Source organism: Miniopterus schreibersii (genome assembly GCF_964146895.1).
Source record: "Miniopterus schreibersii genome assembly, chromosome: 11".
In the NCBI taxonomy this organism is placed as follows: domain Eukaryota; kingdom Metazoa; phylum Chordata; class Mammalia; order Chiroptera; family Miniopteridae; genus Miniopterus; species Miniopterus schreibersii.
Window position 1 is genome coordinate 71,917,737 of NC_138111.1, and position 26,768 is coordinate 71,944,504.

The window sequence follows — 26,768 nt, forward strand, 5'->3', positions numbered from 1 at the left end:
CCAACCCCACACTGGAGGTGGGAGATTCCCTTCCCCTTTCCCCAAGTCAACCAGTTCAGTCACTAACTGGGGCTCTGCACAGTGCCTTTCATGAAAATAGAGGGTCCCTCAAAGTCACTTCTGGGTACAGCCCACAGACCCCTCCAATGAACCCAAACACTGCACAGCACAACCTTTCCACCAGTCAGATCCTGAGCGAACTTCTTAGGGTGGGCTGCTAGCAATAGGAGCGCTCCTTCCCTGGGAAGGGATGGACCCAGCATCCCTCTGGCAGGTGCTTCACAGGCTCTTCTTCCAGTCCCTGCTGCTCTAGGTTTGGGACCCCTGTGTGGGGTTGAGACCTCACACTCCCAAGGGGAGGGAGCTTTGTATCCAATATCACTCAACCTCTCAGCCAAGCACCTGCTTCAGGGGGACTCCCCCTCTCTGTGACTCCCCTCCTCTTACAGTCTCTACATTGCTTCTTCAGTGCTCCTTGGATATAATATGTCCAATTAGTTACACTTCTCTCAGTTCTTCAGGTCGATTCCTCAGTATTTTAGCTGTAGATCTTGTCCATGGCTGGGAGCAAAGGCACTCAGCCTCCAGCTATTCTGTAGCCATCTTGCCTCCCCCTGGAATGCATTCTTCATTTTAATTAGTGTATTCTTTTCAGTTATTGTACTCTTTATTTCTGGCTGGTTCTTTTTTGTTTTCTATCTTCATTTTTCCTGTTGTAGTCGATCTTTGATTGCTGTTGGCACATCAGTAGGAGGGATTTTACCCCCATTCTGATCGGCTGCGAGGACTGGCCACAACCATCATAGAGGATATGCTGGGCAGGGGCTGACCCAATGGAGCAAGATTCACTTCAGTGGGGCTCTGATGCCTGCTGAGTTTACCCCTTGAGTGTGTCACTCGTGGAGATTTTTGGGTTATGCTTTGGTGTGGTCTGAAGCTGTCCCCTGGGTGAGCTGACTCTGTGGCCTCCTGGTAGGTGCAGGCCAATGTCAGCTGCTGCCTGCACCCTACCCAGCATGAGCTACAAAGTGTTTTCCAGATGGTTGCCACTTGTGCTGGGCTTGGAGGTGCCAGGGAGAGGCCAAGGTGTGAACTGAGGCCACTGCTGCTAATGCTGGGCCTGGGGCCTCTTAGCAGGAAGTACAGGGCATGCTGAGGCCAGATGCTGTGTGTTTGAGGTTTGTGAACCTTTGACAGAATTTAGGAAAGTCTGCAGCATAAGCCTAGTTAGGCCAGTTGTATGGAAACAGCACTGGAATTGGCTTGGGTGATCCTGCAAGTTGGGTGGGGCAAGTCTCAGGGAATCACCAGGGCTGGGTGAACAGTGTGAGCCAGGTTGATGGAGACTCAAACATGGCGCCCACCTTCATCTGGAGGGAGAGAGCTCAGCAAAGGAATAATGGTCTCTGCCAGCACTTTTGCCTGGGAGAAAGCTGCCCCTATAGCCCTCGCCCTGATCACCAACGATTTAGTTCCTCCCTGTACATTTCCGGAGCCTTTCATGCTGCTACCTCAGCACTTGAGCTCAGAGAGAGAGTCAGTCAGTGAGTAAGTTCATGCCTGGCCTTTGAAGAGGACCATCTTGGACTCCAGCAGTCCTCCATCTCACTCAGTCACAATTCCTGCTGGTTTTCATAGCACTGGAACCTGAGCTGGGGGCCTGGTTAGGGGCTGTGACCCCTTGCCCCTCTGAGGGGCCGCTGCAGCTGAGATACCCTCCTGATTTTAACTGTCACGTGTGGGTGTGGGGCCAGCCCAATCTGCTCCTCTGCCCCTCTTACCAGTCTCAATGTGGGTTCTTCTCTATATCCTTAGGTATTGGACTTCTGTTTAGCTAATCTTTAGGAGGTCCTCAATGGTGATTGTTTTGTAATTTAGTTGTAATTTTTATGTGGTCGTGGGAAGAGGCAAGGACAGCGTTTTCCTACTCTGCCATGTTGACCGGAAGCTCAAACAGTGCCTATTTCTGAGAGATAAAATCAAACACAGTCCCTGAGTAATTTGTAGATTTTTATCATAAACTCTGTAGGCATTTTTTTTATACCTTTCTCCCCACAGCCCTATTTCTCAAAGAAAACTAAAGCATGTATGTTTTATTTATGGGGAAGGTTTTCACAATTTTTTTTTTCAATCCTCACCCAAGGATATTTTTTTCATTGATATTAGGGAGAGGGGAAGGGGGGAAGAGGGAGGGAGACATCAATGTGGGAGAGAAACATCAATCGGTTGCCTCCTGCATGCGCCCTGACCAGGGATCAAACCCACAACCTTTGGTGTACAGGATGATGCTCCCACCCACTGAGCCACATTGGCCAGGGTCACAATTTTTATTTTTAATAATTTTTTTTTTAATTCTTGTAGCTTTCCAGGATATCTCCAATTAGTTAATAGTAGGTGAAAAAATTCTTAAAATGACTTTAATACTCTTTCTTTCTTAAAATTTATGTGCAACACATTCCTTTGTCTTGTTTAAAACTACTGCAGGTGGGACGCTGAGTGAGAGAGTGCTTTTTCCACAGGTCTCAGCCACCTTTGCAGCCAGTCTGGTCAGCAGCCCGGCCATTGGAGCATACCTCTCAGCCAGATATGGAGACAGCCTCGTTGTGCAAGTGGCCACAGTGGTGGCTCTTCTGGACATCTGCTTCATCTTATTGGCTGTTCCAGAATCTTTCTCAGAGAAAATGAGACCACTCTCCTGGGGAGCTCAGATTTCTTGGAAACAAGCAGACCCTTTTGCGGTAAATAAAAATATGAAAACATTTACTTTTCTAAGTATCTTTCCAAACCATGCAAATAAAAGAACATTTCTGCAACCTCAGGCATCCCAGCAGTTGTTCATCCCATTCCTGTCTCCAGTAAAAATAGAAAGAAATTAATTGCAAGGAAGGGACTGAGGTAGACTGTGTACCAAGGAATATATAGAGTTGATATTTCTTAAGTCGTGATGTAGCTGTCACAACAGGAGAGAGGAAACATGTCCAGTTAATTCTTGATGAGGGAAAGAATTTTTCGCTTTTTGAGTGGTGGTTTTCGTTTCTTTTTTAACAAAATAAATGGAGGTGGTTGTTTGGAGTAGTTCTCATTCACTAAGTTAAAAAGAATGGAAGTGTTTGTTCTGACTAAAGTACTTACTTTCTCAGTTGTTGAAATATATCCATTTAGACCTTGAATTTAGGCTTTGAACTTGTATTTTGCAGATTGAATGGATTCTTTGTTTTCTGTAATTTTTTATTTTTATTTTTGGCATGGGATAGTCCCATTAACAACTCAAAAAAGTACTTAGGAGAAGAGGCTTAGCTCCCCCTCTTGGTTTGAAATTGTTCTTGAAGAAAATATGTGCAGAAAAACATTAACCAGGGATTTGATACTTGCTTTTTCTCTCCCAAGCTTACCTTTTAGGAAAATATGTGTAATAAGAAAACTAACTCATGAGAAGTTCTTTTGCAGAAAGCCCTTGTGGGGCATGACCTGGGGACCCGGCCCATACTATTTCTGCCCCATCCATTTGTGCCATCTGGAGAAAGTAGGAAACCGGGCATATACCCGGGATTCGGCCAGGCCTCCCACCTACTTTGTCGACCTGGTTGCTGGCAAATTGAATACTAACATTTTAAAGAATAGAGTGAATTTATGTGTAATGAAATGCCTATCCTTTCTGTGGCTTTAAAGTTATATTATGAATGAAAAAGAGAGATGAATTTTTCTTAAAAGGTCCTGGAGTAACATGTTTCCAGTATGTTTTATAGGATGTTCAGGGTCTGTGTCAGGATGTGAACTAGTATTGTTAAGTAAAGATGGGCAAACGTGTGTGTCTGTACGCACTACGCATAATATTTGAGGCACATACTTCTGAGATTTCGATTTGTAACGTCCACAGAGAGATGGTGATAGATTTAATGTTAATCCCTTCAACTGTTACTTGCCTTAATAGATGGTAGCAGTGAAGGCAGTGTCGCAGAATAGCAATGACATTAGTTTCTATTTGCTTCTTTTTAGTTTTCAATTACAGTTGTCATACAATATTATATTAGTGTCAGGTGTACACCCCCTGATTATAGAACTAAGTGACCGTCCTGATAAATCTCTGCCCCATCTGACACCGTGCACAGTTGTTAGAATATTATCGACTCTTCCCAAGCTGTATGTTCCTTTATCTCTTTCTGCTTTTTCCTAGTCACTGAAGAAAGTTGGAAAAGATTCTACCGTGTTACTAATCTGCATCACCGTGTTTCTTTCCTACCTTCCTGAAGCTGGACAGTATTCAAGTTTTTTTCTCTATCTTAGGCAGGTGAGTAGTGGATGCCTAGTAGCTTTTGAACACAAGGAAAATCAAAGATTGGTATCTGTCAAAGGTATTTTGGGAAAACAGGGTAGAAGGAAAAAAATGTGTGAACTTGCTTCAAGTTATAAATGTAGGTGCTGACATGTAATTAGGAGGCAGGAAGGAACCCTTTCACACAATGATGTTTTAAAATAGAGTGAAATGTTTACTGTGGAAAAAATTTTCTCGAGAATTATACAGAAAGAATTAGCAGAAACAGAATTTATCATAATGTTTTAAATCTTCAATAACATCCATTAAATTTTGCAGAGAGGGAAAGCTGACTTCAGAAGTACCTGCCAGCTTGCTGAGCCCCTTCTGAGGCCACCCTTCAGTGCTGCTGTGGGCTCCACGGTGGCTTGCAAGCAATAATCAAAATAACATTTTTTCTCTTCTGATTTATTTCCTCTTTAAAAATTTATACTTTGCTTTATTCCCCCCAAAGGCAATTGACTTAAGACAATTTTTTTTTAAAGTTCCTTTTGCCAGAAATTGTTTCAGGCTCTGGGATTGCTGAGACTTGAGTTGCCTTCCATTATAATCCTGCCTTGGTCTTTTTTTTGGTCCTCACCTGAGGATAGTTTTTCCATTGCTTTTTAAGGGGGGGGGGGCGGGGGTATGGCGAGAGAGAGAGAAACATCGATGTGAGAGAGAGACACATCAATCGGTTGCCTCCCGCACGAGCCTCAACTAGGGCTGAGGATCGAGCCTGCAACCAAGGCACGTGCCCTTGCCAAAATCGAACCCAGGACCCTTCAGTTCAAGGGCCGATGCTCTAACCACTGAGCCAGTCTGGCTAGGGCCTGCCTTGGTATTTTACTGATTTCACTGGAAGTCCTACTGGTTTATTCAACTTTGGCAGAGCAGCCCTCTTAAGATAAATCCCTCTATTTTGAACATATTTTCAAATGAAATTTGTTAAATTTGCCTTTCTCATAGTTTTCCTGAGGTTGTGACACTAATACTTTACATGGTGGCATGAAAGTAAAACTTTTTTCAAGCAGTTCTATTTTGTTTTGCTCATTTTTGGTGGGTGGAAGCTAGAGATTTAGAGGGAAGAGTGGTGGCAATTAAATTATGCATTAAACAAAATATGCATATAATGTAGGAAAAATGGGAAAGCCCAAAGAAGAAAGTGAAAAATCATATCCCTTCACATGTATAATAAACAACTGAATAATTTTTTCTCTCCTTTGTTCCTATACATATGCTTATGTCACCACCATCACCACCACCAATAATTACAGCAGACCAGAATCGTTCTGTTATTTTGTATTTGTGCTTGCTTTAAAGAAGCTAACACACACATTTTAATTAAAGTGGCACCTGACCCTTGTAAATCATGCATCTGATAAGGAGCCCACATCCAGTGTGTGTAGAACTTCTTTAATCCTCACCCAAGGATATGTTTTTATTGATTTTAGAGAGAGGGGAAGGGAGAGAGGGAGAGAAACATTGATGGGAGAGAAACAACAATCAGCTGCCCCCTGTACGCACCAGACCGGGGACTGGACTCGAAACCTCTTGGTACACGGGACGATGCTCTAGCGACTGAGCCACCCGACCAGAGCCGTGTGTAGAACTCTTAACTCAGTGACGAAAAGACAGCTAACTCAGCTGAAAACTGGACAAAGGATTTTAAATAGCTACTTCTCCAAGGAAGATATGCAAATGGCCAATAAACACACCAAAAGGTGCTTCACATCAGTAGCCATCAAGGAAGTGCAAATCGAAACAACGAGATACCACTTTACACCTGCTGAGGTGGCTTTAATCAAGAAGATGACAAGGCTATGGAGCAGCGGGAATCTTCATAATCTAGTGGGAATGTAAAATGGTGTAGCCACTGTGCGAAGGAGTCTGGGAGGTCCTCAAAGTGTTCGTCGTAGGCTTCCTATCAAATCTAGACTTAGGTATATAGCCAAGAGAAATGGAAAAAGCATGTCTATACAGAAACTATGCAAATTATTATTCATAACAGCCTAAAAGTAGAAACAACCCAAATGTCTATCGACTCATTAAATGGATCAAGGCATGTGGCATATCAATACAATGGAATGTTATTACTTGGCAATAAAAAGCAATGAAGCACTGATAACACAACAACATGAGTGAACTTTGAAAACATGCTAAATGGAAGAAGCCAGGACCATATACTGTATGACACCATTTGCATGAAATGCTCAGAATAAACAAATCCATAGAGACAGGAAGCAGATTTCTGGCTGGGTGGAGGCGTAGGCCAGGAGAACGGGGTGTTTCTTTGAGGAGTGATGAGATCTTCTAAAATTGATTGTGATATCACTGTCCAACTCTGAATATATAAAACCATTGAATTGTACGCTTATAATGGGGGAATTGTGTAGCATTTATGTTCTATCTCAATAGAACTTTAAAAATATGCTCATTTACAAATGTAGGCAGAGAAATAATACTTAAAACCACATTTTTGGTTTCTAATTTTTTAAAACTCAAATATGATTAGCAACTAATAGAATATTGTTAATGTTAGCAGCACTGATGTGGGAAACGGGATCTAGCGCACTTGTGTGACGTGAAGGAGGCAGTCGCTTATGAAATAAGGGTGCATAATGTCCTCAATAATTGTTTCCCTTTCTTTCTCATGCGTTCTCTTTTGTCTGCTTATACTTGCTTCTTTGCTCTTTAAAGTAATTTTGTTAAACCGTGAAGGAACTGGTTTTGTTTTTTCCATTAGCTTATTGGCTGCAAATTTCAGTGCCTACCCTGGAGATTACCTCTTGTGTCTTATGATACATTGACCTCTAATGAAGTAATACTATTGGCATTTCCTACTTTATTTAAGGACCTTTGACTCTCTTAATCATCCTGAGTTATATGCGGTTGGCAAAAGTAGGTTTCAGTTGTACAAATACATAATACAATAATTAATAAATAATAATACATCAATAAACTCTGTTTTGCATACTCACAACTGTAAGTACTTTTGCCCACCACTGTATGTTCTTGTCAAGTAATTTCTGTGTCGTTTTTTTGAGATTCTTTTTTTTTTTTTTTTTTTTTAATATATCTTTATTGATTTAAGAGAGAGGGAAGGGGAGAGAGATAGGTCAATGATAAGAGAGTCATTGATCGGCTGCCTTCTGCATGCCCCTCACCAGGGATCAAGCCCCAGCCCGGGCATGTGCCCTGACCAGGAATTGAACCTCCATCTCCGGGACCATAGGTCGATGCTCAACTGCTGAGCCACGCCGGCCGGGCTGTGTCATTATATTTTAACTCTTAACAAATGTGCATATAATTGTTTTATATAATTAATGTTCTTTTAGATATATTTACATATTTACCATTTCTTTTTATTTTTTATATATCTTTATTGATTTCAGGGAGGGGAGAGAGAGAGAAGCATCAATGATGAGAGTCACTGCCCGGCTGCCTCCTGCACCCCCCCGCTGGGGGTCAAGCCCGCACCCCGGGCCTATGCCCTGACCGGGAGTCGAACCCCGATCGCCTGGCTCCCAGGTCGACACTCAGCCGCTGAGCCGCGCTGGCCGGGCTCCATTTCTTTTTTATTGAGGTAAATTTGACACGTTTTCCATTTCAGGAGCTTTTCATTGTCATAAATCCTTGAGACTGCTTTCATTCTAGCTGAAGAGCATCTGTTTTTAAAAAGTTTCTTTCAGCCCTTTTCTTTTTTCCTTTTCTTTCTTACTGTTGACACTATCACAGGTTTCTCCATTTTTCTCCCTCTGCCCCAGCCCTCGCCGCACTGTTGCCTGTGTTCTTGGCCTCTGCATATGCGCACGTATGTTCTTTGGTTAATCTCTCTCCGTCCCCTCTGAGATCCGTCACTCTGTTCCCTGTCTCCATGTCTCTGGACCTATTTTGTTTGTCAGTTCATTTTGTTTGTTAGAACATCTTTTCTTTAGTGCATATCTGCCATTTATAAAATCAGTCAGCTTCCTGCCTTCCCTCCCTGCACCCCACCCCACCCCACTGCACTCTTTCTGCCTGCAAACGCCTTTATTCTAACCTGCACACTTTGGCAGCAGGGCTCCCTCCCTGCCCTTGCACCCTGCTCCAGCCTTGGGCCTGCCTAGTCCTCACCTGAGGGTGCTTCCCCCACTGCGTTCCAGAGAGAGGCCTCGATGTGAGAGACACGTCGAGGGCTGCCTCCCACAGGTGCCCTGACCAGGGCCAGGGATCGAGCCTGCACCCCAGGTGCGTGTCCTTGGCTGGAATCTAACCCAGGACCCTTCAGTCCACAGGCCGACGCTCTAACCACTGAGCCAAACTGGCTGGTAGCCCTTGGCCTTTTTATCTCCAAGTGTTTTTTTTATTTGTTTTTTTCAGTGTATTTAAACTAAAAAAAAAAAAAAAAGTTTACCCATTTCTTATTTCCCACCCCCAGCTGCCTCTGGCAACCACCAATATGTTTTCAGTATTTATGAGCATTTTAAAAAATTTAAGATTCCACATATAAGTGAATCCATATGGTATTTGGCTTTCTCTGTCTGGCTTATTTCACTTAGCACAATGCCCTCTAGGTCCATCCATGCTGTTGCAAATGGCAAGATTTCATTCTGTTGATGAATAATATTTCTGTGTGTGTGTACCACATCTTTACCTATAAATCCATCAATAGACACTTTTTTATGGATGAATAATATTCCATTTTATACAAACCACATTTCTTTATGCATTTATCCATCAGTGGACACGTGGGTTGTTACATTCTCTTGGCTATAATAAATAACACTGCAGTGAATATGGGACGCATATATTGTTTCAAATTAGTGTTTTCTTTTTTCCCCCCACCCCAAATAAATCCCCAGAAGTGGAATTCCTGTATCATATGGTAGTTCTATTTTCAGTGGGAACGGCACCAGGTGTCTGACCGGTGAAGTCAGGCTGGACCTAGGTTCAGCAACCTCAGTACTTGAGTTCTGGCTAGAATTCAGAGCCAAGACTCAAACCATAAGAGAACATTTATTTGGAAAATCACAGAGGTACAGAAAGTAATTTGTAGAAGAAATGGGCTTAGGAAACAATTTATATAGAGGCAAAAGAAGGGCCCTTGGAGCTTAAAAGTGAGGAAGGGAAAGGGGATGGACCTGCCCCTACTTGCCCTGGGGGAGAGGGGTAGGGGGCAGGGGAAGGGAAAGGCATAAGCATGCTCTCAGGGGGGAGAGTGGGTGAGGTCCTCTCTCCTAAGGGTTTTAAGGGTGGAGATTTTAGGGGAGGTCCCGGGGAAGATCTCAATAGCATAGTCGAAGCTTTCCAGGTGTGTCCTTTCAGGGTCTAGGTCTCCACTGATTGAGTGGTCGGCCCTAGGGCAGCTGGTCCTGAGGTTAGCCTTGGTGTCACTTGTCTGGTTTTGCTGCTTTTCTAGGCCTGGGGCTGAAATACAGCTGAGGCCTAGATGTTATCTCTAGGGAGGAAAGGGCAGGGGGTCCAAACTGCATGCTAGGGGAGCAAATTGTCGTTTGCTAGGCACTTGGGGCTCTCCACCCTGGTGACCTTCTGTACCTGGCCCATTTTCCTTGCTCTGCTCTTGTCTAACTGCCTACCACAGTTTGAGGAACTTCCATAGTATTTTCCATAGTGGTTGCACCAATTTACACTCCCACCAACAGTGCATGAGGGTTCCCTTTTCTCCGCATCCTCACCAACACTTGTAATTTCTTGTCTTTTTTATAATAGCCATTTTCACTGGTGTTAGGTAATATCATTGCAGTTTTGACTTGCATTTCTCTGATGATTCTTGATTTCAGCATCTTTTCATGTTCCTGTTGGCCACCTGTATGTCTTCTTTGGAAAAATGTCTGTTCAGTTTTATGCCCTTTTTTTTAAAATTAATTTATTTATTTTATGCCCATTTTTAAAATTGGATTGTTTGTTGCTGCTGAGTTGCATGAATTCTTTACATATTTTGGATATTAGTCCCTTATCAGATATATGACATCCAATTATTTCTTCCCATTCAGTAGGTTGCTTTTTCATTTTGTTGATGATTTCCTTTTTAGTTTGATAGAGTCCCACTTGTTTATTCTTACTTTTGTTGCTTTTGATTTTGGTGTTAGATTCACAGAGTCATCGCCAAGACCTATGTCAGGGAGCTTACCACCTACTTTTCTTCTATAAGTTTTATGGTTTCAGGTCCTACATTCAAGTCCTTAATCGATTTTTAGTTAATTTTTGTGTGTGGTGTAACAAGGTGGTCTAGTTTCATTCTTTTGCATGGCTGCCCAATTTTTCCAACACTGTTTTTGAAGAGACTGTCTTTTCCCCATTGTATGTTCTTGGCTTCATCATAAATTAATTGACCATATATACATGGGTTTATTTCTGGGCTCTCTTAATTGGTTCCATTAATCTATTTGTCTGTTTCTATGCCAGTACCATGCTGTTTAAATATATTTGAAATTGAGGAGTGTGATGCCTCCAGCTTTGTTCTTTCTCAAGATTGCTTTGACTATTCAGGGTCTTTTGTGTTTCCTTACAGATTTTAGGATTGTTTCTTCTGTTTTGGGGAAAAATATAATTGGAATTTTTATAGGTATGCATTGATTTGTATAATTCTTTGGGTAGAGTATGGAAATTTTAACAGTATTAATTCTTCCAGTCCATAAGCACAGAATATCTTTCTATTTCTTTGTGTCTTCTTCAACTTTGTTCATTAATACCTTATAGTTTTAAATATACATGTCTTTCTCTGCCTTGGTTAAATTTATTCCTATGTATTTTATTCTTTTTGATGCAATTGAAAATGGATTTATCTTTCTTATAGTTCATTATTAATGTAAAGAAATACAACCAGCCCGGCTGTGTGTGGCTCAGCGGTTGAGCGTCGACCTAGGATCCAGGCGATCAGGGTTCGATTCCCGGTCAGGGCACATGCCCGGGCTGCGGGCTGCAGCAGATCAATGACTCTCTCATCATTGATGTTTCTATCTATCTACCTCTCCTTTCCTCTCTCTGAAATCAATAAAGATATATTTAAAAAAAAGAAAGAAAGAAATGCAACCAATTTTTTCCCCTTAGGTATTTAATTTTATTATTATTTTTCTTAAATTTATTGGAATAACATTGGTTAATAACATTATATAAATTTCAGATGTACAACTTTATAGTGCATAGTGCTCACCGTTCAAAGCCTAGTGTCCTTTTGTCACCATGTATTTGACCTCCTTTACTTTTTCTCTCTTCCCCCAACCCCCATTCCCTTCTGGTAACTACCATTCTGCTGTCTGTGTCTGTGAGATGTTTTCTCTTTGTTGTTTTTGTTTGTTTGTCTTGTATCTCACATATGAAATCATACAGTTCTCCTTTTCTGTCTGGCTTATTTCACTTAACACAGGTACTCTCAAGATTTATCCATGTTGTCCCAAGTGACAGTATTTTATCTTTTTTATGGCTGAGTAGTAGTCCATTTTATATATGTACCACATCTTCTTTATTTGGTCATTCTTCAAAGGATGCTTAGGTTGTTTCCATGTCCTAGCTATTACGAATAATGCTGCAGCGAACATAGGGGTTCATACAGCTTTAAGAATAAGTGTTTTTAAATTTTTTCAGGTAGATACCCAGAAGAAGGATTGCTGAGTTATATGATTGCTCTATTCTTCATTTTTTGAGCAACCATCACACTGTTTTCCATAGTGGCTGCATCAGTTAACATTCCCATTAAGAGTTCACAGTGTTCTTTTTTCTTAATATCCTCGCTGACACTTGTTAATTCTTTTCTTTTTTCAATCCTCACTGAAGGATATACTTACTGATTTTAGAAGGGGAGGGGTGAGAGAGGGTACATCAGCTGGTTGCCTCCGTACGGGCCCTGACTGGGAATCAGACCCGCAGCCTTTCAGCTTCTGGGATGACGCCCCAGCCAACCGTCCCATGCCAGCCAGGGTTAAATCTTTTCTTTTTGATAATAGCTGTTCTGACAGTTTTGAGGTGGTATCTCATTGTGGTTTTGATACCCATTTTTCTTCTAATTAGTGATACTGAGCATTTTTTCATGTACCTGTATGTTTTCCGATGAAAAAATGTCTGTTCAGATTCTCTGCCCATTTTTTAATTAAATTGCTTTTTTATGTTTTTGAGTTGTACTTCGGAGTACTTTATATATTTTAAATATTAGCACCTTATCAGAGGTATCATTTGCAAATACCTCCTTTCCTTTGGTTGGCTGCCTTTTTGTTTTGTTGGTGGTGTCTTTTGCCTTACAGAAGCCTTTTAGTTTGAAATAGTCCCATCCATGTATCCTTCCAGCTTTTCTTGCCTTTAGGGTCAAGTTCACAAAAACCCCTCTGAGACCAAAGTCTATAAATTCAGTGCCTATGTTTGTGTTCTACCATGTATTTTATTGTTTCAGGTCTTACATTCAAGTCTTTAATCCATTTTTAATTACCTTTTGTGTATGGTGTCAGCAGTCTAGTTTCATTCTGTTGCTTGTGGTGGTCCAGTTTTCCCAGCACCATTGATTGGAGAGACTGACTTTCCTTTTTCCATTGTATGTTTTTGGCTCCTTTGTTGAAAAGTAGCTGCCCATATAGGTGTGGATTTATCTCTGGGTTTTCAGTTGTGTTCCATTAATTTGTGTGTTTGTTTTTCTGCCAGTACTGTACTGTTTTTATTATTGTAGTTTTGTAGTATAATTTGAAGTCAGAGAGCGTGATACCTTGGCCTTTCTTTTTCCTCAGGGTTGCTTTGGCTATCTGGGGTCTTTCCATACAAATTTGAGGATTTTTTTGTTCTATTTCTGTGAAAAATGCCATTGGGACTTTGATAAGGATTGCATTAAGTCTGTATATTGCTTTAGGTAATATGGCTATTTTAACAATGTTAAGTTTTCCAATTCATGAACACAGAACAGCTTTCCATTTCTTTGCGTCTTCAGTTTCCTTCAACAATATCTTGTAGTTTTCAGGGTACAGAGTCAACCTTCACCTCCTTTGTTAAGACTGTTCATAGGTATTTTATTCTTTTTGTTGTGATTGTAAATGGGATTGTTTTCTTCATTTTTCTTTCTGATACTTTGTTGTTAGTGTATAGGAAGGCAACATATTTTTTTTATATTGGTTTTGTATTCTGCAACTTTATTGACTTTGTGTATGTGTTCCAATAGTTTTTTTTGATGGAGTCTTTAGGGGTTTTCTAAGTACTATCATGTCATCTGCAAATAGTGACAATTTTACTTCTTCATTTCCAATGTGGATGCCTTTTTTTTTTCTTGCCTCTTTGCTGCTGCTAGGACTTCCAGTACTATCCTGAATACAAATGGCAAGAGTGGACCACCTTGTCTTGTTCCTGATCTGAGAGGAAAAGGTGTGTGTGTATTGGTCTTATCATATGATACCTTTATTATGTTGGGTTACTTTCCCTCCATACCAGCTTTGTTGTGTTTTTATCATAAATGGATGTTGAATTTTGTCAGATGCTTTGCATCTATTGAGATGATCATATAATTTTTATCCGTAATTTTATTAATGTGGTGTATCACATTGACTGATTTGCAGATGTTGAACCGTCCTTGCCTCTGTAGTATAAATATCACTTGATCATAGTGTATGATTTTTAAAAATGTACTATTGAATTCAGTTTGCTAGTACTTTGTTGAAAATTTTTGCATCTATGTTCATCATAGATAATTAGCCTGTGATTTTATTTTTTTGTGACATTTTGGTCTCATTTTGGTATCAGGATAATGCTGGCCCTGTAAAATGTGTTTGGAAGGGTTATCTTTTGGAACAGTTTGAGAAGGATTGGTATTAATTCTTTTTTGAATGTTTGATGGATTTCACCAGTGAACCCCTCTGGTCCTAGACTTTTGTTTGTTGGGAAATTTTTGATTACTGGTTGAAACTCCTTGCTGGTAATCAGTCTGTTCAGATTTATTATGTCATTGTGATTCTGTCTTGTTAGATTATATGGTCCTAGGAATTTATCCACTCTTCTAGGTTGTCTACTTTGTTGGCATATAATTTGTTCATAGTAGTGTCTTGCGACCCTTTGTGTGGTATCAGTTGTAAAATCTCTTTTATTTCTGATTTTTATTTATTTAAGTCATTTCTCTTTTTTTGAGTGTGATTCTAACTAAAGGTTTGTCAATTTTATTTCAAAGAACTAACTCTTAGTTTCATTAATCTTCCCTATTGTCTTTTTAGTCTTTATTGTATTAATAATTTTTAAAGCCCTTTTTCTGAATTTCATAGAATTTAATAGAGGGGGAAAGAATTTAACTTTTTAAAAACTTGATATTTAAAACTTACAGTTTTAAGCATTTCAGAGCTGTTAAGGTTCAGAGGCTTAGAAATTGCTGGCTGCTCATTGGAAGCCTTTTGAAACATACCTGTGTCTAGGCCCAGAGGATCTGGTTCAGTTGGTCTCCAGTTAGTTGCAGGGTCTCATTGCTCCCTTCCCCTCTCCCTTCCTCCCTCCTTCTCTATGTCCCACGTGCTTTTAATGTGCAGTCAAAGTTGAGAGCCACTGAATTTGCTAGTGAGTAAATTCTGAATTCTGTATCAAATAAAAGTCAAATTCTTTTCTTTATATTTTCTCTAATGCTTGATAACATATTTGTTTTTTGGTGGATTGGGGATGGGAAGGAAGATGAAACAATAGGCCTGTAATAGAAAATGTCTTTAAAATATTTGTTAAATTAATTTACCATTATCAAGGTTTTATGAACTTTTTTCAACTGTTTCGTCCTATAGCTTTATTAGAACATAACATTTCTTATTTTTATAATATCTGTATTAACAATAGTGTTTCCCCCCCCTATTTTCACAGGTCATAGGTTTTGGATCTGTTAAAATTGCAGCATTCATAGCTATGGTAGGAATTCTATCTATTGTGGCTCAGGTGAGTGTCATTTTACTCATCTCTCTCTCTTTTTTTTAATATGTCTTTATTGATTTCAGAGAGAGGAAAGGAGGGGGAGAGAGAGAGATACATCAATGATGAGAGAGTCATTGATCGGCTGCCTCCTGCACGCCCCCAACTGGGGATCGAGCCCGCAACCAGGGCATGTGTCCTGACCGGGAATCGAACTGCGATCTCCTGGATCCTAGGTCGATGCTCAACCGCTGAGCCACTCCCGGCTGGGCGAATGTTTCAATATTATTTTAATTTTCAAAAGTAAGTAGAGCCTGGCTGTGTTGCTCAGTAGCTGAGCTTTGACCCAGGAACCAAGAGGTCGCCGGTTCGATTCCCAGTCAGGGCACATGCCTGGGCTGTGGGCTTGATCTCCAACGGGGATTGTGCAGGAGGCAGCTGATCAGTAATGTTTCTATCTCTTTATCCCTTTCCCTTCCCTAAAAATACAAGCCTCTGCTCTCCCAGGTCTGAAGAAATGTGGGAGACAGTGCAGTGGAGTATGTGTACTGAGTAGAAAGCACTGAAATGTCTTCATCTTTTATAAATACAGGACCACAAAAGGCAGCGTATATGTTCTTTAAATTAACTCACTGGCAGGCATTCACTGTATCATATAGGACTTCTAGAGGCCGTTTCCCTGAAACAGCTACTTACTGCTGTAAAGCGTGGTAGGCCAAGTATAGCACTGCTGTGGTAACTCTCAAGAAATGAGAAAGCTGCAAAACTGTTTTGCCTAAATATTAGAATTGACAAGGCTGACAGGATTTCATCAAGACAAAGACCTTCTATTTTTGTTGTTGATGTTAAATTGTATCAGCAAATGTAAATTACGTTCAGCTTGCACGTGATTTGGTTTGGGTTTTTTTATGTTAAGTCTAGTTAGTTAGTTAGCCCAGACTATCTCAACTAGTTTTTTAGCAGAGTATATATTTGTTAAAATCAAATTCATATAAGTCCAACTTTGAGGAACAGCTGACCTCCAGCAGAATCACACATATTCTGTAAATATTCAGCAGGGCTTGCTGGTCACTGGTGGTTAAGTGATTGGCGTTTCTCAGAAGAGACTGAGGCCGTGTCCCTCTCAATTATGGCAGCTGGTGGATGGCTGTGGTAACCTTTGGGGAAGTGCTAGCAAAGCACCAGAAGAGCAGCTTTGGGGGAGGAGGCTAAGGGCCCTGAGCCCCAGGTTAGTTCGAGAGCTGCCGAAGTTCCCCCTTTAGAACTGCGTCAGCACCACATGGTCTCCACGGCCTCAGCTCAGGGGGTCCCTGGCTCATGACTGGGTTCCTCAGTGTATTCTCCTTTGCTTTGCAGACAGTTGTTCTTGCCATCTTGATGAGATCATTAGGGAATAAGAACACCGTCCTGCTGGGCTTGGGTTTCCAGATGCTCCAGTTAGCCTGGTACGGTTTTGGATCTCAGGCCTGGTAAGCCTTTCTCATGGGGTCTCATGAACCTGCAGAAAGATGCATCTTTCAGGGGAGCTTTAGTGATTGAGTGTAATATGAAGGAAGCAAGGGTTATTGTACCAGCTTGGTGTAGTTGACATTTCAAAAACTGTTTAGACTTAATTTGGGAAGGCTGGAGCTAGGTAATTTGGGGTTATTTGTAAAGATTGTCTTCACCTTCATGGCTTTCAATAAGTTGTTTCTTAATTAAATGTGTGTCCTTCCTTCTCCAGCCCTTCCAAATATGTTATGTCTACCTTTTAAACACATTTGTCAGTTTTTAGGGACATAACTTATACTCAAAAAGACAAGGAAAAATGATAGGGTTCGTTGCTGTAATTAGCTGAGTGACCTTGGGCAGTAACAAAACCTTTATAACATAAAGCATTTGAGTTAGATTAATCTCTTCCAAAATCATGTGTATCCCGAGGCAGTTATTTCTGCTAACATATTATATTCCCATAAACAGGAAGGTCAAAATAAGCCCTGGCATCAGAAGAAGTAAAAAGAGAATCCAGAGTGCTGTTTCGTTATGTGGCTAGTTTCCCCATGTGCCTGCTTACCCAACACCGGAGTTCTTATCACTCAGATATTAGAGTCAGTCCTCATTTTGCATGCATTACATAATCTACGGAAACTGGACGTGCTGCAGAGGTCAGCAGATGATTCTTTTTCCCTTAAGATTTCAGTCCTGTGAACTTTGGTTCAGTAGCTGAGTCAGCCAAGTTCCTGCTGTGGAAAAGATTTTGTCAGCCTGAAGGGTTTTTCCTTTTAAGGATGTGCATGTCAACCATCCCCAGGGAAGTCTGAGCAACAGGATTTTAAGCCCAGTTGGGGCCTCACACTTAACGCTTAAATTGATACACACTTAAGTTCCTTTCATTGAGAAAAGGCCCAAAGTCTAAAGGAAGCAGGCTTGAGTCTGCGGGATGCTGTCCTGCACTTCAGGGCTGCTTCTCCGCTGGTAGCAAAGTGAGCAGCTCAAGGGCAGTGTGCAGGCAAGCCCGTGAGAACTGCAAAGGAAAGGAGGAAATCGGTGGAGGAAGGTGGTGTTCACAGAAACAGGTCCTTTTGAACTTCATTGAGCTTACATCGAAAGGCGGTCATAGGGAAGTCAGGGATGAGAACAGGTTTTCAGAGAGGTGAAATAAAATAAATGAAACTTTCTCAGCCTGTGAAGTGATGTATAACTTTGCAGGTTAAAAAAAAATCCCTTAGTAAAAAAGAAAAATGAAATACAACTTGACATGAGAAAACAGGAAGCGTTTTGTGCTTTTGCCACTGCTGTCCTTCGAGCAGCGAGTTCTCGGGCTGGCCTGCCCAGCTGAGGCTGTCCTGTCCTTGCAGGATGGTGTGGGCAGCCGGGGCCGTGGCTGCCATGTCCAGCATCACGTTCCCAGCAGTCAGCGCCCTCGTCTCTCAGAATGCAGAGTCCGACCAGCAAGGTGAGATCACTGTCCCCTCTCTGTTGCCCTCCTTCAGTTGAGACGTACCTGCCGGAAGCATGAGCAGCTCTGAGCCTCTCTTCCCATCCAGGTGGCCCCTTCTCGGTCATCACACCGGCTTGCTTTCCTTCCTGCTCTGAGACGATGCTCATGCTGTTAAAATGGGGATTCGACAGTTCAGGGTACTAAGAATTAGAAATAGAACTGTTTTCTCTTTTTGGTTTTGACTCCTCTTTAGTACGATGCCATCAGAATTAAATAGACTATAATTACATTTAAAAAAATATGTCTTTATTGATTTCAGAGAAGGAGAGAGAGACAGAAACATCAGTGATGGGAGTCACTGACCGGCTGCCTCCTGCACGCCCCCTGCTGGGGATCGAGCCCGCAACCCAGGCCTGTGCCCGACCTGGAATCGAACCTCAACCTCCTGGATGCTCAACCACTGAGCTACGCCGGCTGGGCTATAGTCACATTTTAACAGATGTCTGTTAAATAATGATGCACTAGTTAGTGAAACAGTGAGCTTTTTATTTAATCACTATAATCACTGAAATATCTCTATTTGGAGTCACTCTAAGTCCATTAGTTGGACTTGGGAATGGTTCTCTGAGAGGGTGAAGAGTAAACCTTCGCAGCCACTGATAACTGACAGTGAGAGGCAAAGCCAGGCTGACTGTGGGGCTGGCTTGTAGACTTACTCCATCCTGTGCCTCTGGATTCACCATCAAGCATTCCCTCTGCTAGAACTAATCCTCCTTCACCTTTTAATGACTCACCTTACTGTAGTCAGGAAGTAGTAACTTTTAGAAGGAAAAAATGTAAGTGCCTTAGAACCCTTTAAAAAGTTTTAACAAAAAGATAGTTTATTTTTTGCACCTGTTTTCACATCAGAAATCAGCCATCTTATTCACACCCACACTTCAAAATAGTGCCACCTGACCACAAATCCTGTGTCCCCTGCTGTGGGAACTCAGCTGGCTGCACGTCCTCGGAGAGGTGTGACGAGTGACAGCCCGGTACCTGAGAGACACGATCCTGTCTTTCATGACATAAATTCTCTGGTTCTTTTTATGCTTATATGGATTAGCATGGATGTTTCTAAATGTCAGCATACAAAATTATTACAACATACTGTATTCGGTGAATTATCTTTGACCATTTTTGACCTACAGAAACATGCATTTTGTACAGTTCAAGCTAATTTTTTACCTGCCGTGTTAGAAACCAGAGAGACCTAGAAATTGGCACCTGTGGGCTATTTCAGTGCAGGTCCACAAGAAGATGCACCAGAAATGCGGAGGTCACCTTGGGAAGCAGCCTGCCCCAGTGGCTGGGAGCGCACAGCATCGGGACTGATGTTGACTCACATGGGCAGGGCTGCAGGAGGCAAAGGGCAGATTTTTATTATAAAAACACTGTTAAATGAGTAAAGCAAGAAAATCTTAAAGCACAGAAAAGTGAAAATCGTCTGTACGTGGAGATATTAAAGTTCTCGTTTTACTCCCCATTTATAGGACTGTCTAGCGGTTATGTGGATCCAGCCCCTAAGGGGTTTCAGAAATGTCACTGTCATTTCACCTCCTCATGGGTGGTAGGGTACAGAGGGACAACATTAAAAGGACATAGTAGAACCAAGAACACATTTGTGCAATGAATGAAAATACAATGGATGAAATACCTAGCCTGCCTTCCTCAGCATGGACACTCAGTCCCGCTGAGTCGGTACATCACAGTTTGTAAGAAAGTTTTCTTAAGTCCCTGGTCTTGACGTGCTTTTCAGAGAAGACTGGCTTCCTTCTTTTTCTGACTTAGGAGTTGCCCAGGGGATCATAACTGGAATAAGAGGGCTGTGTAATGGCCTGGGGCCAGCACTCTATGGCTTCATATTCTACATGTTCCATGTGGAACTGACTGAGTTGGAATCGGAATTGAATTCTAACAATGCTGCTTTGCAGGTAATGTGGTGATAAGTTTAGTTTTATAACAATGATTATGTCTGATTGTAGCAAAATCCTCTGACCTTAAATTTGGAGAGTCCTTATTTGTATAATGACTACTGGATCTGACCATAGTGAGTGCTGTGTTCAGTGCTCCCTGGGATTGGGGAGGGATCATTTCGGTCATTTAATATCTTATATAAAAGATTTCTCTTAATTCTGTTCAGAGTCTGTTCTCACCCGCACAATAACTGTAATCGTAATGCTGTCTTCTGGTAAAGCCCAGGCCAATAAAATATAAGATGACCTATAGTTCCAGCTAGAAATTGAACTCGAATCTTTTTCCTGTTCTTTATTTAGTATTTCTTCCCTCCTTCCTTCTAAACAGTACTCAATAGAGATTTCTATACAAAGTTGGAATTAATGTTCAGGTACAGAATACATGCCTGAGGTCCCAGGGTGAGATGAGAGGTAAGCTCTGCCCTCACGGGGGGGCAGCTGTTGAGAAGCGATGAGAAGCGGCGATTGGTCGCCCTGTCATATTCCAAACCCTGGGCTCTGGGCGAGTTTGCCTTGGCACTTAATGAAACATTTGCTCATGAGGAAATTTATTCACTTTGAGGTGGTGTGGGGTTTTTTGGGTCATCCGAAACTAATTTGTGTTGAAAAGACTAACCGATTCTTCATCTCCATTTGTTTCCTCCTCCTGCCAGGGAGCGCGCGTCCCAGGCCCGCCGTTTTTAGTTGGGGCATGTATCGTCCTTACGTCTTTTCTGGTTGCCTTATTCATCCCTGAGTATAATGAAGTTAAAAAGCACAGCAACGGCAGCAGCGGCGTGACCAGCACCCCAGAACGGGCCCACGATGAGGACATTGAGCCCCTGCTCCCAGACAGCAGCACCTGGGAGCCCGGGAGTCAGTGCACCGAGCTCTGAGCTCGGCAGAGGGAGGCTGCAGACGCCGTCTCTCTCGAGCCCCTGGGAGCCACACCACATGGGGATTTTTTGGTGCTGGAGGGGAGATGCTAGTGGCATCCTTTAGGGCCAAGTTTGATAAGTAACCGTCTGCCTCCCGTTCCGTTTCCATTCTTTTTCTGTTTGTACATTGGAGCAAGTTAAGATTGGAAATACGTTGTTGCAAATAGTATGCAACACTCAAAGTGATCTGGAGTCTAGACTTTGAAACTCAAATAGGAAAAGTCATATCTCTGTGAGAAAGGATGGGTTTCCTTGATCACCAGCCGAGTAAGAGTGACAGCAGTCCCCATGTCCCTTTCAGTAGAAGGTGCAGGATTGTGGTGGGGCTGCCGTCTCTGGCCAGATTTAAAGTAAAGAATCCCTTCTTTTCCTCTTTCCTGCTTCTCTGAAAAGTGCCCGCTTAGCCCGTAGGTGTTTATGAGTGGCTGCTCCTAGAGTCGCTCAGTATCAGGGATTTATTGCCTTCGTTCAAAGGTCAAACAAAAGCCTAGTCTTACTCTCCTTTCCTGTCTCTACTTAATATTTTTGGCTAGAATGAAATTAGCATATACACCTCTGGGTATTAATAATATTGATCAGTGATATCCTTTACCAGTTAAGAAAATTTTTCTTATAAGTTTAAATCATGAAAAAATAGCAATTCAGATTTCTCACCCTAGTGTCTTGATCAGACCCAGGGTGATTTTACAGAAGATACATCAGGCATTCTGGCGGCAACACAGAAATTGGAGGGTGCTTCTAAGAAAGTTTCAACAATGCAAACATTCCTAAGTAAGGGTGAGAGTTAGGAACTGGATACAGTGGAATTGACGTCCAAGTTCAGACCCAGGTAGTGCATTACTGCTTGTTCCTCCCCACGTCTCCTGTGTCCTCAGCTTTTCTCAGTCGCCACACTCCTGCCTTAACTGCTCTGTGCAGTATGCATGTGTTTTCAGTAGGTCTTTATTTCCACCTGCTTGTCTGACTTTTGAATCTCATGGGAATATGCACATCAGATCCCTTCTAAAATATGGTTTAGGAAGCTTCGTTTCACAGTAAGTGTCGTGCTAGTTTTTCAGGATGATGTACAGACAGGAAACTACAGATCTACATTCACAGGGCCTATGTTGAACAGAGCGCTCCTCTGAAAGTTTTATGGGTACGACATATATGTAGATATTTTTAAGGGTTTTAACCTTTTTTTTTTTGATGGAGTGCTGTGTAAATCTTGTATTTATAAATGTAATGAAGGTGTTGACAAAAAATATATATACAACTTTTGTAAAGGATTATGTACTAACAATACATTTAAAAGAAAATATATTTTGAAACCTGTTCTGCTATGAACAGAAATGACATATCTTTTTACTGTGCTGTTGGTTTTTAAGTTAAGCTTCCTAATGCATAATAAATTTGCAATGGATACTTTTTTATGTCTTTTGTGTTTCTTTAAAGTAAATAGTACCATTGATCTTTGGGTTCTGTTTTGGGTGGCTTTCAACTAAAGTAAATTGCTAACCCTTAATGTGAAATATATGTGTATTTTCAAAGTTTGATTTTTAACAAACTTCCTTAAAAATCTTCCTTTAATAACAGATCATAACTATTTTTTAATTTTCATTGTTGAGAGTATTTCAGATGCCCCCCTCCCCCCCCCATTGCCCTCCTCCACCCAGTTTCCCCCCACACCCTAGGCCTTCACCACCTTATTGTGTCCATGGACAGTGCATGTTTTTTATTTTATTTATTTTATTTTTTCAAATTTAAATGTAAATTTTATATATGAATTCAATAAGGAATACATTTAAACTGTGCATTGCCACATATTCACCATCTGTTTTGCATAAAACAATAAAAATGATATACTTTTTGAACATGTGTACTTCAAAAATAAAAGGTTATTTTTTACTTTTTCTCTTACTGGCAACTTTGGATACATTTTTAGGTTTTGGCTCCCAGAGGGAATTTTTTACAAATCTGGAAGCTGCCCATCGGGCTGGGCAGCCATCCTGTCACTTCCCTGCCTCTGCTCCGTGTCTGCTGATTTTCCCAGCTCCTGCTTCACTGGCTGTTGATTGGGATTAACTCACCGAGTCGCCACGTAAACCCAAAACAGTGAATTTAATGTGTGAGCAGAAACTAAGTCCACTTTTGCTTGTTCAAGTGGGTCCAAGTTCTGCAGCAACTCATTTCGGAGACAGACATCACGGTCTTCAGCATGTCATTGACAGCACCAGGGGAACTCTCAAATGCTGATAAACACTCCTGGGTTTCTACCGGATAGTCTTCATTAATGTCTTCTTCTGCCATTACGACCAACTGGATGGTTGATGAGGACCCTCTTCTGATTGTAGGCTGTGGACTTCTTGTATTCTCACTTGGGGAAGGCCCATATTTTTTATTTTTTTCAGAAAGCAGGGACACAGACACGTGCACACCCATGTTGATTATCAGCACTATTCACTAAGCCAGAAGGTGGGAGCAACCCAAGTGCCCATGAAGGAATAGAGAAAATATACAGTGTGGGATATTATTCAGCCTTACAAAAGAAGGAAATCCTGATACATGCAACATACAACATGGGTGAACATTGAGGACATCACGCTAAGTGAACTAAGCCAGTCACAAGAGGACAGATACTGTATGCTTCCACTTCTATGAAAAATCTAGTCCAATTCATGGAGACAAAGTAGAATAGTGGTTGCCAGGACTGGGGGAAAGCCGGAGCGGGAAGTTATTGATGGGTAGAGTTTCAGTTTTGTAACATGAGAAAAGCTCTGAAGATGGGTGGTGAGGATAGTTACACAGCAATGTGAATATCTAATGCCACAGAACTAAAAATGTAGTTTGCCAGCATTTTAAAGATGATCTCATAGCATCTCTGTTCTTTACCTCTGTTTATCAAAATTGAAGTTTATCCAATATAGCAAATGGCTTTTTTTTTTTTTTTTTGTAATTAGGTAGGTTTTTAAAATTGAGATAAAATTCACCATTTTAACCATTCCAACGTGTACTATTCACTGATTTTTAGCTTATCCACATGGTTGTGCAGCTAACAGCACTATGATTCCAGAACATCTCTATCATATCAAAAAAGAAACCCCATAGCCATTAGCAGTCACTATCAACTCCGCCTATCCCCACCCCATCAATAGTACACTTTGTCTGTGTTTGCCTCTTTTGGACAATCCATGTAAAGGAATACAGCATGTGACCTGTGTGTGGCTGCTTTCACACAGCATGGTTCAAGGTTCATCTACATCGCAGCATGTGCCAAATTTCTTTCTTTTTAAAGTTGAATAATATTCCATTGTATGTACACAGCACGTTTTCTTTATTTGTCAGTTGATAACTTACTGCTCAAATGTCTGAATATTTGGGTGGTTTCCACTTTTAGGCTTTCGATGCTGCGAAGAACTGTCTGGTCCTGAGCGTGTGTGTGAACATGCTTCAGCTCCTGGGCTTATGACGGGACGGCAGTGCTGGGCTACGTGTGGAGTCTGTTTAACTCCTTTCTCACAGCCGCACTTAACGTTCCCGTCAGTAGTGTAGGAGGGCTTCTGCTTCTCCACATCCTGGCCAACGCTTGGCTAGTTTCCGTTCTGTTGTTGTTTATAGACAGTCTTGCACTTTTCTAATAACTAATGATGTTAAGTATTTTTTCATATGCTTCTGTGCCATTTGTATAATTTCTTTGAAGAAATGTCTATTCAAGTCTTTTGCCCACTTTTGCTTGGGATGTTTGTTGTTGAGTTGCAAGAGTTCTTTAGTCTGGATACTAGACTCTTACCAGATATATGATTTGCAAGTATTTTCTCCTCATTCTGTGGGTTGTCTTTTTACTTTCTTGATAGTGTTTTTTCATTCACAAAAGTTTTAATTTTTATGAAGTTCAGTTCATTTTTTTTGTTACTTGTGCACTTGGTGTCATATCTAAGAATCCATTGCTAAATTCAAGGTTATGAATATTTACCCATATGTTTTCTTCTAGGAGTTTTATAGTTTTAGCTTTTACATTTAGGTCTTGGACCCATCTTTAATTTTTGTATATAGTGTGAAGTAGGATTTCAGTGTCATTCTTTTGCATGTGAATATTTAGTGATTTCAGCACCACTTGAAGAGACTTTTTCCCCCTGTCAAAATCTGATTAACAGTGATCGTGTGGGTTTATTTCTGTACTTTTCCTTCTATCCCATTAGTCTACATGTCTCTGCTGAGGCCCAGTACCATACAGTTTTGATTACTGTAGCTTTTATAATAGTAAGTTTTCAGAAGTCAGGAGAACAAGCTTGTTCTTTTTAAAGATTGTTCAGTGTCCCTTGAAATTCCATACAGATTTTAATATCAGCTGTTCCATTTCTGGAGGGGAAAAAAGATAGTATTTTGATAGGAATAGCTTTGAATCTGAGGATCACTTTAGGTGGTATTGCCATCTTAACAATATTAAGCCTTCCTACCCATGAATATGGATTTTTTTAAAGTTTAATTTTATTTTCAGATTGGTCATTGCTAGTAGATAGAAATACAACTGATTTTTGTATGTTGATCATGTATTCTGCAATTTTGTTGAATTTCTTAGCTCCAGAAGTGTGTGCATGTGTGTGTGTGTGTGTTCATTAGGATTTTCTATATATTAGATCATGTCTCCAAATAGAGACAGATTTCTTCCTTTCCAATTTGGGTTTGTTTCATTTATATTTTTCTTGCCTAATTTTCTGGCTAGAACTTTCAGTAAAATGTTCAATAACAGTGGCAAAAACGAGGATCCTTGTCTTGTTCCTGATTTTAAGGGGAAAGCTTTCAGTTTTTCACCGCTGAGTGTGATGTTGGCTGTAGGTTTTTCATAATAGATGCCCTTTATCATGTTGTGGGGAGTTCCCCTGTATTCTTAGTTTGTTGAGTGGATTTTTTAAATCATGAAAGGATGTTTCATTCTGTCAAATGCTTTTTCTGCATCAGTTGAGATGATTGTGGGGTTTTTTCCCCTTCAGTCTATTAATACAGTGTGTAACTCTATCACACTGGTTGATTTTTATACAGTGATTCACGCTTCTGGTACTGGGATAAATACTACTTGGTCATGGTGTGTAATCCTCTTAATGTGCTGCTGAACTTGGTACACTATTTTTAGGATTTTTGCATTTATATTCATAAGGGATATTGGTCTTGTGATGTCTTTCTCTGGCTTTGGTAATGCTGACCTCATAGAATGAGTTGGGAAATGTTCCCTTCTTTTTGGGAAGGGTTAAAGAAGGATCGATGTTCATAATTCCTTAAATGTTTGGTAAAATTCTGTATTAGTCAGGTGTTCCACACCAGTAGTTTAAACAAAATTTAATGTAAAGAATAATGAACTATACTGTAACTAGCTATCTGAAAGAGTAAAGTGAGACCTCCAAGGCAGTGGGCACTGGTCCTCGCACATCAGCCTGCGTCAGGGTCAGCGGGCGTCCTGGTCGCGCTGCCAGGTGCTGGCTGGGTGGAGCCTGAGGATCCGCATTTCTAAAACGTTCCCAGGAGATGGTAATGTTGCTGGTCCTGGGACCACAGTTGAGAAGTACTGGTCCAAGTATCATGGGGCTAAGAAGTACAGTTTCTCTGGGCTGAGGGAACAAAGGCTACAAGTTTGAATTATTAAAACAGTTCAGGGAAGGGCCATAGAATCTGGGATGGGGCCTCACTGCTGAGGAAGGGCTGCCAGCTGGCCAGTGGCGCTGTTTCTGGGCTTGAAGGTAAGGTCTTGGGGGCTAGGCTGGCACCGTGTACTTGGTGTGCACATATTCGAAAAACTGCCAGCT

The 26,768-nt window shown here is 41.2% G+C and overlaps 1 protein-coding gene and 1 pseudogene across 8 annotated transcripts in view; one reads left to right on the top strand and one right to left on the bottom strand.

Annotated features, from left to right (window-relative positions):
* Positions 1–22,403, top strand: part of MFSD14B (major facilitator superfamily domain containing 14B) — a 92,868-nt gene extending 70,465 nt beyond the window's left edge. For 6 of the 7 annotated variants that reach the window (XM_081151480.1, XM_081151486.1, XM_081151481.1 and 3 more), the window contains 7 exons: positions 2,520–2,738; positions 4,175–4,288; positions 15,095–15,166; positions 16,496–16,608; positions 17,977–18,074; positions 19,890–20,032; positions 20,728–22,403. In XM_081151480.1, the coding sequence (XP_081007606.1) occupies positions 2,520–2,738; positions 4,175–4,288; positions 15,095–15,166; positions 16,496–16,608; positions 17,977–18,074; positions 19,890–20,032; positions 20,728–20,949 (981 nt within the window). In that variant the 3' untranslated portion in view covers positions 20,950–22,403. The other variant, XM_081151484.1, reaches the window with a different exon arrangement.
* Positions 22,404–22,868: 465 nt separating this feature from the next.
* LOC308563422 (nuclear nucleic acid-binding protein C1D pseudogene) lies at positions 22,869–23,285 on the bottom strand (annotated as a pseudogene). Its single transcript has one exon. The product of its transcript is annotated as a nuclear nucleic acid-binding protein C1D pseudogene (transcript).
* Between the last annotated feature and the right edge of the window lie 3,483 nt (positions 23,286–26,768).